The sequence below is a fragment of the Camellia sinensis genome, chromosome 8 (assembly GCF_055761805.1).
Source record: "Camellia sinensis isolate YWXY chromosome 8, ASM5576180v1, whole genome shotgun sequence".
Lineage (NCBI taxonomy): Eukaryota > Viridiplantae > Streptophyta > Magnoliopsida > Ericales > Theaceae > Camellia > Camellia sinensis.
In genome coordinates, this window is record NC_138968.1 from 84547363 (window position 1) to 84560311 (window position 12949).

The 12949-nt window shown below is 35.0% G+C and overlaps 1 protein-coding gene across 1 annotated transcript; it reads left to right on the forward strand.

Moving 5' to 3' along the window:
- Positions 1–1465: 1465 nt before the first annotated feature.
- On the forward strand, positions 1466–10008 carry LOC145796618 (beta-amyrin 28-monooxygenase-like). The gene is made up of 4 exons (XM_082881812.1): positions 1466–1999; positions 2738–3176; positions 3710–3897; positions 9712–10008. The coding sequence occupies exons 1-4, from the start codon at positions 1466–1468 to the stop codon at positions 10006–10008; spliced, it is 1458 nt and encodes a 485-aa protein (XP_082737938.1).
- Positions 10009–12949: the final 2941 nt, after the last annotated feature.

Here is a 12949-nt window from a genome sequence, read left to right on the forward strand (position 1 = left end):
CTTATTTTGCTGGACTGCCTTACGCAGTGGGTATGCACCAGCAGGTTTGTTTATGAGAGGTGCAGTGGGATGTTAGGTGTTATGTTGTTAAGTTCAAATTTTAGTTGCCTAGTTTGTTTATCAGTTAGGATCAAGCTCACTAGCCAGGTTTGTTTCTGATTTTGAGCCAGTTGAGGTTGGTCTGTTTTGGGGCGGTTGGTTTTCTTTGTTGTTCTCTTCTTTTGTTTCTTTTCTTCTTGGGTTTGATTCCTCACCAAACTCCTGGAGGAGCAAGCTTGCTGCTCTTCCCTCATTTTTTGATGTAATCCCTGCTTTTGTTCGGTTTTTGCATCAATGAAGGTTCTCTTTGGCTGATCAATATATATATATATATATATATTTTATTTTAGCATATATAAAGTTGTCACGTGGCATGAGGAGAAGAATGCTTCATTAAACCAATTTAGGCTTTCACTTAATAATAGTATATATAGATATAGATAGATAATGACAATTCATCATTCTTGTCAAGTTTTTTGACATGAATTATATATACGTTTAGAATTTTTCTTTACCAAAAAATGTACAAAAATAGAGAGAAAATAAAATCTTCAATATTTTTTTTAATTATAATTTATTGACTTGTTAACCTTTTTAATAATATTTTTATTTTTAAGCCATTTTGTTAACTTCCCAAACAAGCCCTAGGTAGGGACGCTTGGTCAAGGAACTCCAAAATGGATGAGTTATTAATAATTCAGTCTCATTCATATAAGCTATAGTCTATTAATTAATTAATTCCTTCACTTTTACTGTTTCTAACAGTCTATATATGTGTGTGTGAGAGATAAAATTTCCTCCACATTATACATTTTCATCAATTTATCTGTTATGGTGGGTTTATTATTTTTAATATAAAATAAATGTTTATTCATACCCATATAATTTGTTGTATGGAGAAAGGGACAATACTCGATAGTTAAGTCAGGAAACAAAAATTATAAATTAATAAAAAAAATTATAATATTGATAATTAATTTTTATAATATTTTTCACTTGTTGGTAAATAAGTTTCACTTAACATGTCAATAATTGTAAATCAAAAAAAATATATATATATATATTTTTTCTATAGATTTCATACATTTTTCATGAATAAAATTGTAATTAAATGAGATAACATTGGGTATTGCCTAGTTTGGATTACTCAGTCAAAAAAATTCAACAAAGATGGAATATTTTCCCTTGGGTCCAAGGTGGAAAAACAAAATATTTTCAAAGACCCAAAATGAAACATTTTAATTAAAAAAAAAAAACCAAAGTTGAAAAGTTTAATTTTTTTAAAATTTCAAATCTACCGTTTGAATTGGACAGCCCTAGGCTTTCCATATGCCTATATAAACCACAATTCCAAGCCCTACTCAAACACACCACCTTTACTTCCTAGTTCATTTTTTCACCAAAACACTATCATATCTCTACGTCCATGGAGTTCCTATATCTCTCTGTCATTCTTGCTTTCCTCTCTATTCTCATCACCATTTTTTCTCTCCGACACCGCTCCAATGACGGTGTCAAACTGCCTCCGGGCAGCTTCGGATGGCCTATTATCGGCGAAAGCATCGAATTCCTGTTTGGCAAGCCAGAAAATTTTGTGAACTATAGGATGAAAAAGTACTCTCAAGAGATCTTCAAGACGAAGATTTTCGGAGAGAAAACAGCAGTCATATGTGGCCCAAATGGAAACAAGTTTCTCTTCTCCAATGAGAGAAAAATCTTCACTGGTTTCTTGCCTCACTCAAAGCAGAAGCTTTTCCTCTCATCAAAACCTGAACCAGCAGCGGCTCCACCAGTTCCACCACCACACGCGGTGGCAGCGGTGGCGGTGGATGATGTAAAAGAAGTGATAAGGACACCTGGGTTTTTCAAGCCTGAGGCATTGTCGAGTTACTTGGGGATAATTGACTCAATTTCACAGCAACACTTGAAGACTCAATGGGAAGGCAAAGATGAATTGAAGGTCTTGATAGAGATTTTAATAAAAATAATAAAAATTTCCATATTTAATCATTTCATTATTGGGGCTAAATATATTAGTTTTTTTTTTAGATGGTTCAAATTTATTAGTTTTTAAAACCTTCTTAAGTTACAAAATTAAATTTACTATTATATTCATATTACAATATTTATTAGATTTAATTCATTACAATTATATAGTTTGGTTTGATTTTTCACAAACTATTTTTAGATGTGTTTTTATATTTCCTTTTATTTGATAATTTAATCATCTATTTTTATTTTTATTTTTCTATATAGATACATCAAAATTAGATTCATCTAAAAAAATGAAAAAAAAAAGACTAAAAATATGAAAAGGTTCATTAGAAACAAATAAAAATCTGAATAAAAATGTAACATTTTTTTGTTTGGATTTTCATTTATTTTTAGTGAACTTTTTTATTTTATTTTTAGATACATCTAGATTAGGTGCATATAAAAAAAAGTTGACTAAAATGAAATAAAAAAAATTCACATAAACATAAATTGATCAAAAAATAACTTTTTAAAAATCAAACCAAGCAGAAAATATTTTCTAAGAGTGTGAGACTCACAAGACACACAAGAAAATCATGTACATGAAGTTTTTACGGACGACTTTCTTACTATGTTATTTTACATGCATTCTTATTTCATATGTTATATGTCTTAATAAATTTGTTGAATAATATTAAATTGTTCCATAATATTTTTGTAATAGGTCTACCCTCTGGCCAAGACTCTGACCTTGTCGATCGCTTGCCGGATCTTTCTGGGGATGGAAAATCCAGATCGTATCGCGAGGCTGGTTTACTATTTTGATGATGTCACCTTAGGGTTGCATTCAATCATGGTGAATTTTCCTGGCACTATCTTTTATCGTGCTGACAAAGCTGCTGATGCTATTCGGAAGGAGCTAATGGCGGTGGTGAGGGAGAGGAGAGCCGCCATGGTAGGCGGTGGAGGAGCTATGAAACAAGATATACTGTCTCATATGATTGTTGTAAGTGATTCAACTGGGAAGGGTATAGGTGAGGCTGAGATTGCTGATAAAATAATGGGTTTGTTGGTGGCTGGTTATGCCAATGTGGCTGTCACCATTTCTTTCTTCATGAAGTTTGTGGGAGAAAGTCCAGACATCTACAATAAGGTCCTATCAGGTAATGACTTTGTTACATAATTTTCTATACTATTATTTTTTTTTTTTTTTTGTGTGTGTGTGTAAATTTTTTTGTTTGTACAATCCAAAATTCTTTTGGATTGTAATGAAGGTACCTAGCAGTTGACATCTACGATATACGGGATAAAAGAATTTTTTTTTTCTAATCATAAATTTTAGTTAAATTATTTATGTGTATATATACATATAAAATTATTCAAAAAATATATTTTGTGACGTGAAAGAATAATCTTAGTTGATTGTATTATGAGTAATCTTAGTTGATCGTGAAAGAATAATCTTATTTATGTGTATACATACATGTAAAATTAATTTTTTTATAATAAATTTGTGAATAGAGTGAACCAACTATATTATATATATAATGGAATTTGGGTTGACAAATTTAAAACCAAACATTGATCAAATTTAAAATAATATTGTTCAATCTCCTAAAATTTTGCGGACTATACTCATGTTGTTCGAGTTTCATGTTACAATTAATTTATGTGTTTTTACATATTTGAAATGCAGAGCAATTGGAGATCTCAAAAGATAAAAAGACAGGAAAATTGTTAGACTGGAATGACATGTCGAAAATGAAGTACTCATGGAATGTAATGTGTGAAGTGATGAGAGTTGTCCCACCTCAACAAGGAACCTTCAGAGAAGTCTTAACTGGCTTCACGTATGCTGGTTACACAATTCCAAAGGGTTGGAAGGTGTGCAAACATATATGAAATGAAGCTTTTTTTTTTTTTTTTTTTTCAGACTAGCTCCTTATTCAATGATTTGGAACTGTCACATCATCTTTAGTTCTAACTACTTATAAAAATAAAATGAGATTTGAAATCCTATCTTTTAATCTTGTTGAGAAGATAGGTTTCAAATGAGTGGAATCTTGGGTCTTGTTTTTTTCTTGTTGGTTGTTAGGTAGGTGTATAGGCTTAAGATGGCCAAGTGTCCCCAACTTTTCAACCGTTACTCTTTAGCCTATGGTTTTTAATTTTCTTTCTCTAAAATTATATATATATATATATATATATATATGTGTGTGTGTGTGTGTGTGTGTGTGTGTGTGTGTTGATAAGGCAGAGGTCCAAGAGGTGCATCAATCTCAAGTGTAATGTCCTGTAGTCCAAGAGGTGCATCAATCTCAAGTGTAATGTCCTGCAGCTCTAGACAATATTTTCCTTCCTTCACAACTTGTAACAGATTCAGGTGCATCAAGTGTTGTAACAGATTCAGGTGCATCAAGTGTAATGTCCTGCAGCTCTAGACAATATTTTCCTTCACCACTTGTAACAGATTCCGTTAGCTTAAACTGTAGATTAGTTAGAATTGTGATTAGTTAGCTTGTGACAGTTTGGAACAGTAGTTAGTTAGAAGTGTGGTTAGGTTAAATCTTTTGTTCACTGTACTAATATATAAATATGATTTGTAATCTCTTATTTTTAATTCAAGGAAGATATTTTAGATTTTAACTTTACCTTTCATCATGGTATCAGAGCACCAAGAAGCTCTCACAAGTAATTCTCTAGATTCATCTATGGAGTCCTCTGCTATTCCTTCAAACCTCAATCTCCTGCTATCGAATCTCAGTTCACTTGTAACAGTGAAGTTGGATAGCTCAAATTTTGTTATTTGGAAGAATCAAATGCAGAATCTGCTTCGAGCAACAGATCTACTTGCCATTGTTGATGGCTCAAAGCAGTGTCCTGTTGCCACAGTGCGACAATCTGCAGGAATTGAGATTCCAAATCCAGAAGCTGTTAGATGGAAGATGATTGATGCGCATCTAGTCAGCTGCATCACTGCTACTCTCTCTCCTGCGATTTTCACTTCTGTGTTACATCTTCACACCAGTGCTCAGGTCTGGCAATTTCTTGATAAACGTTTTACCTCTCTCTCTAGGTCTCATATCCACCAGTTAAAGAACAAATTAAGTTCTATTGCAAAGAAATCCGACTCAATGGAAGTGTATTTGAGCAAAATCAAAAGCATTGTTGATCAATTGAATATTGCTTCATCATTTGTAGAAGATGAGGATATTGTTCTTCTTACATTAAATGGATTGCCTTCTGAATATGATGCAGTTAAAATAGCTATTCGAACTCGTGCAGAGTCTATTTCTATGGAGGAACTTTCTGCTCTACTCTGTTCAGAAGCTATTCACATTGAAGGAAAATTAAAACAAAATTCTGATCTAACTGTTGCTTATGCAACTATGAAAGATTCTAATACTTCTAGAGGATTTAACCCTTATCATCATAACAGAGGTTCTTCTCGTGGTGATTCTAGAGGTTCACATAGAGGCACTCGATTCTATTCAGGAAGATCCTCTCGTGGCAGATCTCAAGGAAGAGGACAATTTGGCATTGTTTGTCAAATCTGTGGTAAAGCCAATCACACAGCTCTTGACTGTTGGCATCGGCTAGATCCTCAATTTCAATCTTCACAAGTGTCTTCATCACAGCAATCAAAGCCATATCAGTCTCATTCTCAGCCGTATCAGTCTCAGTAGTCAAAGGCATATGTTACATCTTTAACTGAGGACAATGGTTCTTGTTCTCCCTGGTTTTTGGACTCAGCTGCTTCTGATCATATCACTAATAATCTTCATCAACTTAACTCCATTCAACCCTACACTGCTAGTGATCAAGTCACTATTGGTAATGGCTCTTCCCTTCCTATTACTCATATAGGCCAAGGTATACTACCTACTCCTCACCATTCTTTCAAACTCAACAAAATTTTGCATGTTCCCTCTATTAACTCTAATCTTGTCTCTGTGCATCACTTGGCTAGAGATAATAACTGTTCTATCACATTTGATCATTCTTCCTTTACTATTCAGGACAAGCTTTCCAAGGCCATCCTCCATAAAGGTTTTTATGCCAGTGGACTATATCATTTTCACACTCCAACCACTGCTTCCTCACATGCCTACCGTAGTTCAGTTACATCTGCTGCTTCCACTGACATTTGGCATCAGAGATTAGGCCATCCTTCTACTCTTAAGTTTCATTTGCTTAAGCACAAATTACCTCTGTCTGTAGCTTCCAATAAAAGTACTTTTTCTTGTGTACATTGCTCTGTAGCCAAATGTCATCGGCTACCTTTTACACTGTCTAATTCCACTGTAAATAATCCACTAGCTTTGATTCACAGTGATGTATGGGGTCCCTTTAATAAATCTGCTTCTCCTTACAAATACTATGTGTTGTTCATTGATGATTTTACTAGATTCACTTGGCTTTATCCTCTTGTTTATAAAAGTGAAGTGTGTGCCAAATTTATGGAATTCAAAGCTTTTGTGGAAAAACAGTTTGGTTTTTCTCTCAAAATCCGTCGTAGTGATGGAGGTGGTGAATACAAGAATTATCCTCTTCAACATTATCTTCACACTCATGGCATTCACCATCAGTTTTCCTGTTCACATACTCCCTCTCAAAATGGAGTGGCTGAGAGGAAGCACTTACATCTTACTGAAACTGCTATTTCTCTTCTTCATCAGTCCTCTATGCCTCTTCTTTATTGGTTTGATGCCATAGCTGCTGCCACATATTTGATTAATCGTTTACCTAGTGTTTCTCTTAATAATTGCTCTCCTTTTGAGTTGCTATATCATACTGCTCCTGATTACTCTTTACTCAAAGTCTTTGGTTGTCTTTGCTTCCCCTGGCTTAAACCTTATGCTTCTCATAAGTTGGCTCCTAAGTCGACTCCTTGTGTTTTTCTAGGATATCATCCTAGTGTTAAGGGCTATAGATGTTTAGACCCTCAGACAGGTCACATTCATTTATCTAGACATGTTACTTTTCATGAACATGAATTTCCTTTTTCCTCTTCTACTGTTGTTTCTTCTGTTTCTTCTCTTCCTCTTTTACAGGATTTCTTTTGGTCACCCTCTTCTCAGCATAGTTCTTCTCCATCTCTATCTGCACCACCACAATCCTCGTCACAGTCACAGTCTACATCTGCCCCGACACAGTCCTCTTCACAGCCTGCATCTCCTTCAGTACAGCCACAATCCTCTTCACAGCCTCGGTCCTCTACTCTGGCACCACCTGTCCAGTTTGCACAGCGAAGCTCTGCCTTGTCTCCTTCTGATCCTTCACCACCTGCACCTTCTTCCCATCCATCCATTCCCATTAATTCTATTTCTGTTGTTTTACCTCTTCCTCCTCCTGTTGCCATCAATTCTCATCATATGCAAACCCGATCCAAATCTCATTCTACTTGTTTCTCTTCTACTCGTACTTCTTCTACTGGCTCCTCTCCTTCTCCTGATATTGAGCCCATCTCTTATCACTCTGCTCTTGATACTCTCTCTCCTGATATTGAGCCCATCTCTTATCACTCTGCTCTTGATTCTCCAGTCTGGCTCCAAGCCATGCTAGATGAATATGCCGCTCTTTAACATCAGGGCACATGGTCTCTTGTTTCCCTATCCCCTTCCAAGCAAGCTATCGGGTGTAAATGGGTCTTCAAAGTTAAGAAGAATTCTGATGGCTCCGTTGCTCGGCACAAAGCCAGACTAGTGGCTAAGGGTTTTCATCAGCAACATGGTATTGACTTTCATGATACCTTTAGCCCTGTGGCCAAACAACCCACAATTCGCATTTTTATCTCTTTAGCTCTTCACCATCATTGGCCTCTCAAACAACTTGACATATCTAATGCCTTTTTACATGGCACGTTGGATGAAGAAGTATACATGGAACAACCTCCTGGTTTTGTGGATCCTTCTCAACCTACTCTTGTTTGCAAACTTCACAAGGCGCTTTATGGTTTGAAACAGGCTCCTCGGGCCTGGTACTCTACTTTCTCCTCTTTTCTTCTCTCTCAAGGATTTGTTCAGAGTCGTTGTGATTCTTCTCTCTTCATTCATTCTACCTCTTCTTCGATTACCTTTCTTCTTATATATGTCGATGATATACTTCTTACTGGGTCTGATCAGTCCTCTCTTAAATCCTTATTAACTCAAATGCACCATGCTTTTTCCATGAAGGAATTAGGGGATATTTCCTGTTTCTTAGGTATTTCCGTTCAGTCCACTGCTCAAGGTTTCTTTCTCTCCCAGCAGAAGTATGCCTCGGAGCTTCTTCTTAAAGCTGGCATGACTACCTGCAAGCCTTGTGCTACACCTACCTCAGCAAAACCTTCTCTTCCTGCTACTGATTCTCTCCCATTCTCTCAACCTTTTCTTTTTCGCAGCCTTGTGGGTGCCCTTCAGTATCTTACTATAACTCGTCCTGAGATCTCCTATGCTGTCAACCAAGCCTGCCAACATATGCATGCCCCTACTGTGGCTCATTTTTCTGCTGTTAAACGTATCTTACGTTACATTAAAGGTTCCCTTTCTCATGGTCTTCTCTTTGCTACTGGTTCTTTTCATCTCACAGCTTACTCTGACTCCAATTGGGCTGGGGATGCCACTGACCGCCGTTCCACCTCTGGTTACCGTGTGTTCTTGGGTTCTAATCTCATTTCGTGGTCCTCCAAGAAACAGTCCACTGTGTCTCGCTCCTCGACCGAGGCTGAATATCGGTCCTTAGCCCACACTGCTGCCGAACTCACTTGGTTACAAATGCTTCTTGCTGATTTTCACATTCCTCAACCATCTCCACCTGTTCTTTGGTGTGACAACATGTCTGCCTTAGCCTTGGCTGCTAATCCGGTCTTTCACAGCCGCTCTAAACACATTAAAGTCGACTGTCATTTCATTCGTGAGAAGGTTGCTCGTCGCCAGTTCTTTCTCAAATATGTTCATTCTTTGGATCAATTGGCTGACATCTTCACCAAGTCTCTATCCACTGCCCGTTTTTCTTTTCTCACTTCCAAGCTTCGTGTTGGTCTTCCCCCTCTCAGCTTGAGGGGGCATGATAAGGCAGAGGTCCAAGAGGTGCATCAATCTCAAGTGTAATGTCCTGCAGTCCAAGAGGTGCATCAATCTCAAGTGTAATGTCCTGCAGCTCTAGACAATATTTTCCTTCCTTCACAACTTGTAACAGATTCAGGTGCATCAAGTGTTGTAACAGATTCAGGTGCATCAAGTGTAATGTCCTGCAGCTCTAGACAATATTTTCCTTCATCACTTGTAATAGATTCCGTTAGCTTAAACTGTAGATTAGTTAGAATTGTGATTAGTTAGCTTGTGACAGTTTGGAACAGTAGTTAGTTAGAAGTGTGGTTAGGTTAAATCTTTTGTTCACTGTACTAATGTATAAATATGATTTGTAATCTCTTATTTTTAATTCAAGGAAGATATTTTAGATTTTAACTTTACCTTTCATCATGTGTGTGTGTGTGTGTGTGTGTGTGTGAGAGAGAGAGAGAGGCATAACTATTTTTGTAGTCACCTTTGTTTTTTTTCTTTTCTTTTGCTTTTTCCATTTTAAGAAAACTACTAACAACTTTGTTACCATGGTCGATTGATCATAAGTGGTTAGAACAAAATATAATATATAATTTTGAATTGCTAAATAATTTTTCTTTAGTTATCGTAACTAATTTGTGAGTGTTGTTTGTAGGTATATTGGACAGTTAACACAACAAACAAAAACTCTAAGTACTTTCAGGATCCAGAAAAATTTGATCCGTCAAGGTACGAAGGCGGAGAAACACCGGCTCCATACACATACGTGCTGTTTGGAGGTGGGCCTAGACTTTGTCCTGGAAAAGAGTATGCTCGTTTAGTAGTGCTAACTTTCATCCACAATGTGGTGAAGAAGTATAAATGGGAGGTCCTTTTTCCAAAGGAGAAGGTTTTAGGTGATATGGTGCCAATGCCAGAAAAAGGAGTTCCAATTCGCCTCCACCCCCATTAGTTTTTTTGAATAATGCTAAACAAATAAAATTTTCACAAAATATAATTGTTATCTTTTGTAATTTTTTTGTTTGGAATAAAAACATACATTATTGTGACTCAAAATTTTGAAAATGTTCCTATTATTTCATTTTGTATGAATTTTACGCATAGACTATGTGTAAAAAACTTTTCTAGTATTTATTCATGTATGTGATAAACTTTCTATGCCATTCAATTTGGACTTCATTGATCCACCTGATACTACAGGATTTAATTTCTTTTAAATTTTTAAAAGTGAAAATTTTATTGTAAAATTTTTGTTGCGATAATTCAAAAAAGCACCTCTATCGTATTGTTTCAACAATACCTTCCACAAGAAGCCAAATGTGTATGTTTGAGACAAAGCTCACAAATAACATCTTCCCTTAAATTTCTTAGAATTTTAAATTAAAGCACAAACGTTGTTGCTAAAGCCTTTAAATACATTAATTATTATTTTCCGTTACACCAACTATATACATATTGGATCTTGAACCTTATGAAGGAGCACACTTGTATATTATAGAAGGTGAATGTAAAGAAATTTGAGGTGTATTTAAAAGTAACCCCTATTTTACTTCTATTTGCGCTGGGTTAATAATGAACAAGTTAAAATATACAAAAGAAGAAAAAAAAAATATAGTTGTGTTTTTGTATATTTTTAAAAATTATTATATCAGACAAATGGACGTAACTGTGTTAACAAATGTCGTCCTATCTATGTGACGTTTTGCAAACGTCTGAAACCACTTATACTCGGCATTTTAATAAATATTTTTAGATTGAAATAGTTAACTTCACTCCATTTTGATGTTGGCTCCTCTTTTCTTCTATTTTGGTGTTGGTTCCTCACCAACCTAGTGGCTGTGCCAACTCATGGTCAAGCTTTTCCTTGGTGCCAACCTAGTTGAGATTGGGGTATTTTACTGTGTTGCTTTGCACCTCCCTTTTTTATTGATGTTATTTCATTTGTTATGTCATCTACAAAGTTTTTTTTTTTTTTTTTTTTTGCTGATAAAAAAAAACTTCACTCCATTATCATTACTAACATAAAAAAATGTAAAACAAACAAAGAATTAATCTAAGCTGAATTTAAAAAAAAAAAATCACATTTTTTGCCAAGTGACTAAATCTCATCATCCAAAACATCGTACATATTGAGGTTGCCTATTCCGTCCTTGCCTCAACTTGGTTTGAGACATACTAGCTCCATACTAATTAGACAATAGAAATCCATTTTGTAAATTTAAAACCATTTTTTTAAATGGGTTGGACTTCTTTCAAGCTTAAATATAAACTCGAATATTATATTTGGGATCATAGGACCCACCACATGCTCTTTTTGATAATCTGAACCATTCATTTTGTAAGGCTCGCTTTGTATATTATTCATAAAAAAAATTAAATTGATTCAATAATCTTAATATTTTTATTTAATTAGGTTTGTTTCCAAAAAAATAAATGATAATAATATTTTAAAAAAGAGCTCATCTATTTTTTAGAGAGAAACACAATAAAATAAAAATAGTACAAACGTAAATGTCAAATTTAGATTTCAACTTGAAAAAAATGTAAGCATTAAAAAAAAAAAAATTACTATCACTATCTTAATATTTATGAGTCTTTATGACCAATTGTCAAAAACTTAAATTGGGTTGGTGAACGTGACGTGTCTATACAAATGTATAGTAGTGATTTTGTATCTCAAAATTTACAAATTATTATATTAAACACCTAGATATGTTTCCATGTTAATAAATGTCATATTATTTTTATAAAACAAACAACTGTTGTCACTTATTATTATTACTTTGATCAGCAAAAACAAAAGCTTTATTGATGAAAAAGGCACTATACATGCAAAAATTACATCAACAAAGCGGGGAAATGTAAAGAGCATCATAGCTAACCTCAACAATCCCAACTAAGTTGGCACCGCAAAGGAAGCACAATCATATGCTAGCATTTGACCCAAGATTGGTAAGAAACCAATCAAAACCACCCAAAGAAAAACAAAACAACAAAGAAGCAATAGAACAACAAAACAACAAAGCACCTTGTACTTCTTGTTAGACAAGCAGTAAAGCACCCAAAGAAGAAAAAGAAAAAAACCACAGAGCAACAAAACAATAGCAGCAGCACCTCTATAGTAGCAAACCAATGATCTACTAAGAAACATCAGTAGCAGCACCAAACCAGTGGTCTACCAAGAAACCTCTGCAGCAGCACCAAACCTTTGCAGTAGCAGCACCCAAAAAATGTAGCGATCCCAATTTTGACTTGGTTAACTTCGGGGGTCGAGCTCGCCAAAAGCAAAAATGCAAAATGCATTCGAAAATTGCTTATGGAAAAGTGTATTTCACGCTCGAGCGACTTTGTTTATCAGTCCGTAAATTAGGGTTTCAGATCACTTTTTTGTAGCCCTCTCTCTCTCTAAAACTCTCCAAATTTCCTAATCTAGAGCTTCTCTCTCTAGGCGTCATCTTCTCTCTTTGATTTCTCCAAATCCATTGGGATTTAGGCCTAAGTTCTTCACCAAAGTTGGTTATCACCTCGAGGGCTTCATTGTGTGCGGTGGAGATCGAGTTTCAACACTGTAAATTTTGGGGTTTCATCTCTGATTCTCTTCAAAACTTGAGGTAGGGATTTTCTTTAAGTTATATATATATATATATATATATTTGCAAGATCTAGATGATTTTCGAAATCATCCTTTGATAGCTTTTGAAAATTGATTGTTGATTCAAGAAGTTAAGCGATTTTGAAAATGGGTTCATCTCTTGTTCTTTTAAAATGATCTTATGGATTTTGATCTTCGTTGATTGTAGAAAAGATGATTTTGGAAAATTTTCTTTCAAAAGATTTGATTTGTATAGTTTTGGTGAGAAAACCTAGAATTTGGGAATTTTCTTTAGAGATTG

Excerpts from the sequence above, each read along its gene's own strand:
- LOC145796618 (XM_082881812.1), top strand. The coding sequence starts at position 1,466 with ATGGAGTTCCTATATCTCTCTGTCATTCTTGCTTTCCTCTCTATTCTC. Across the intron at positions 2,000-2,737 it reads AAGGCAAAGATGAATTGAAG|GTCTACCCTCTGGCCAAGAC; the intron begins GTCTTGATAGAG and ends TTTTTGTAATAG. Across the intron at positions 3,177-3,709 it reads CTACAATAAGGTCCTATCAG|AGCAATTGGAGATCTCAAAA; the intron begins GTAATGACTTTG and ends TTTGAAATGCAG.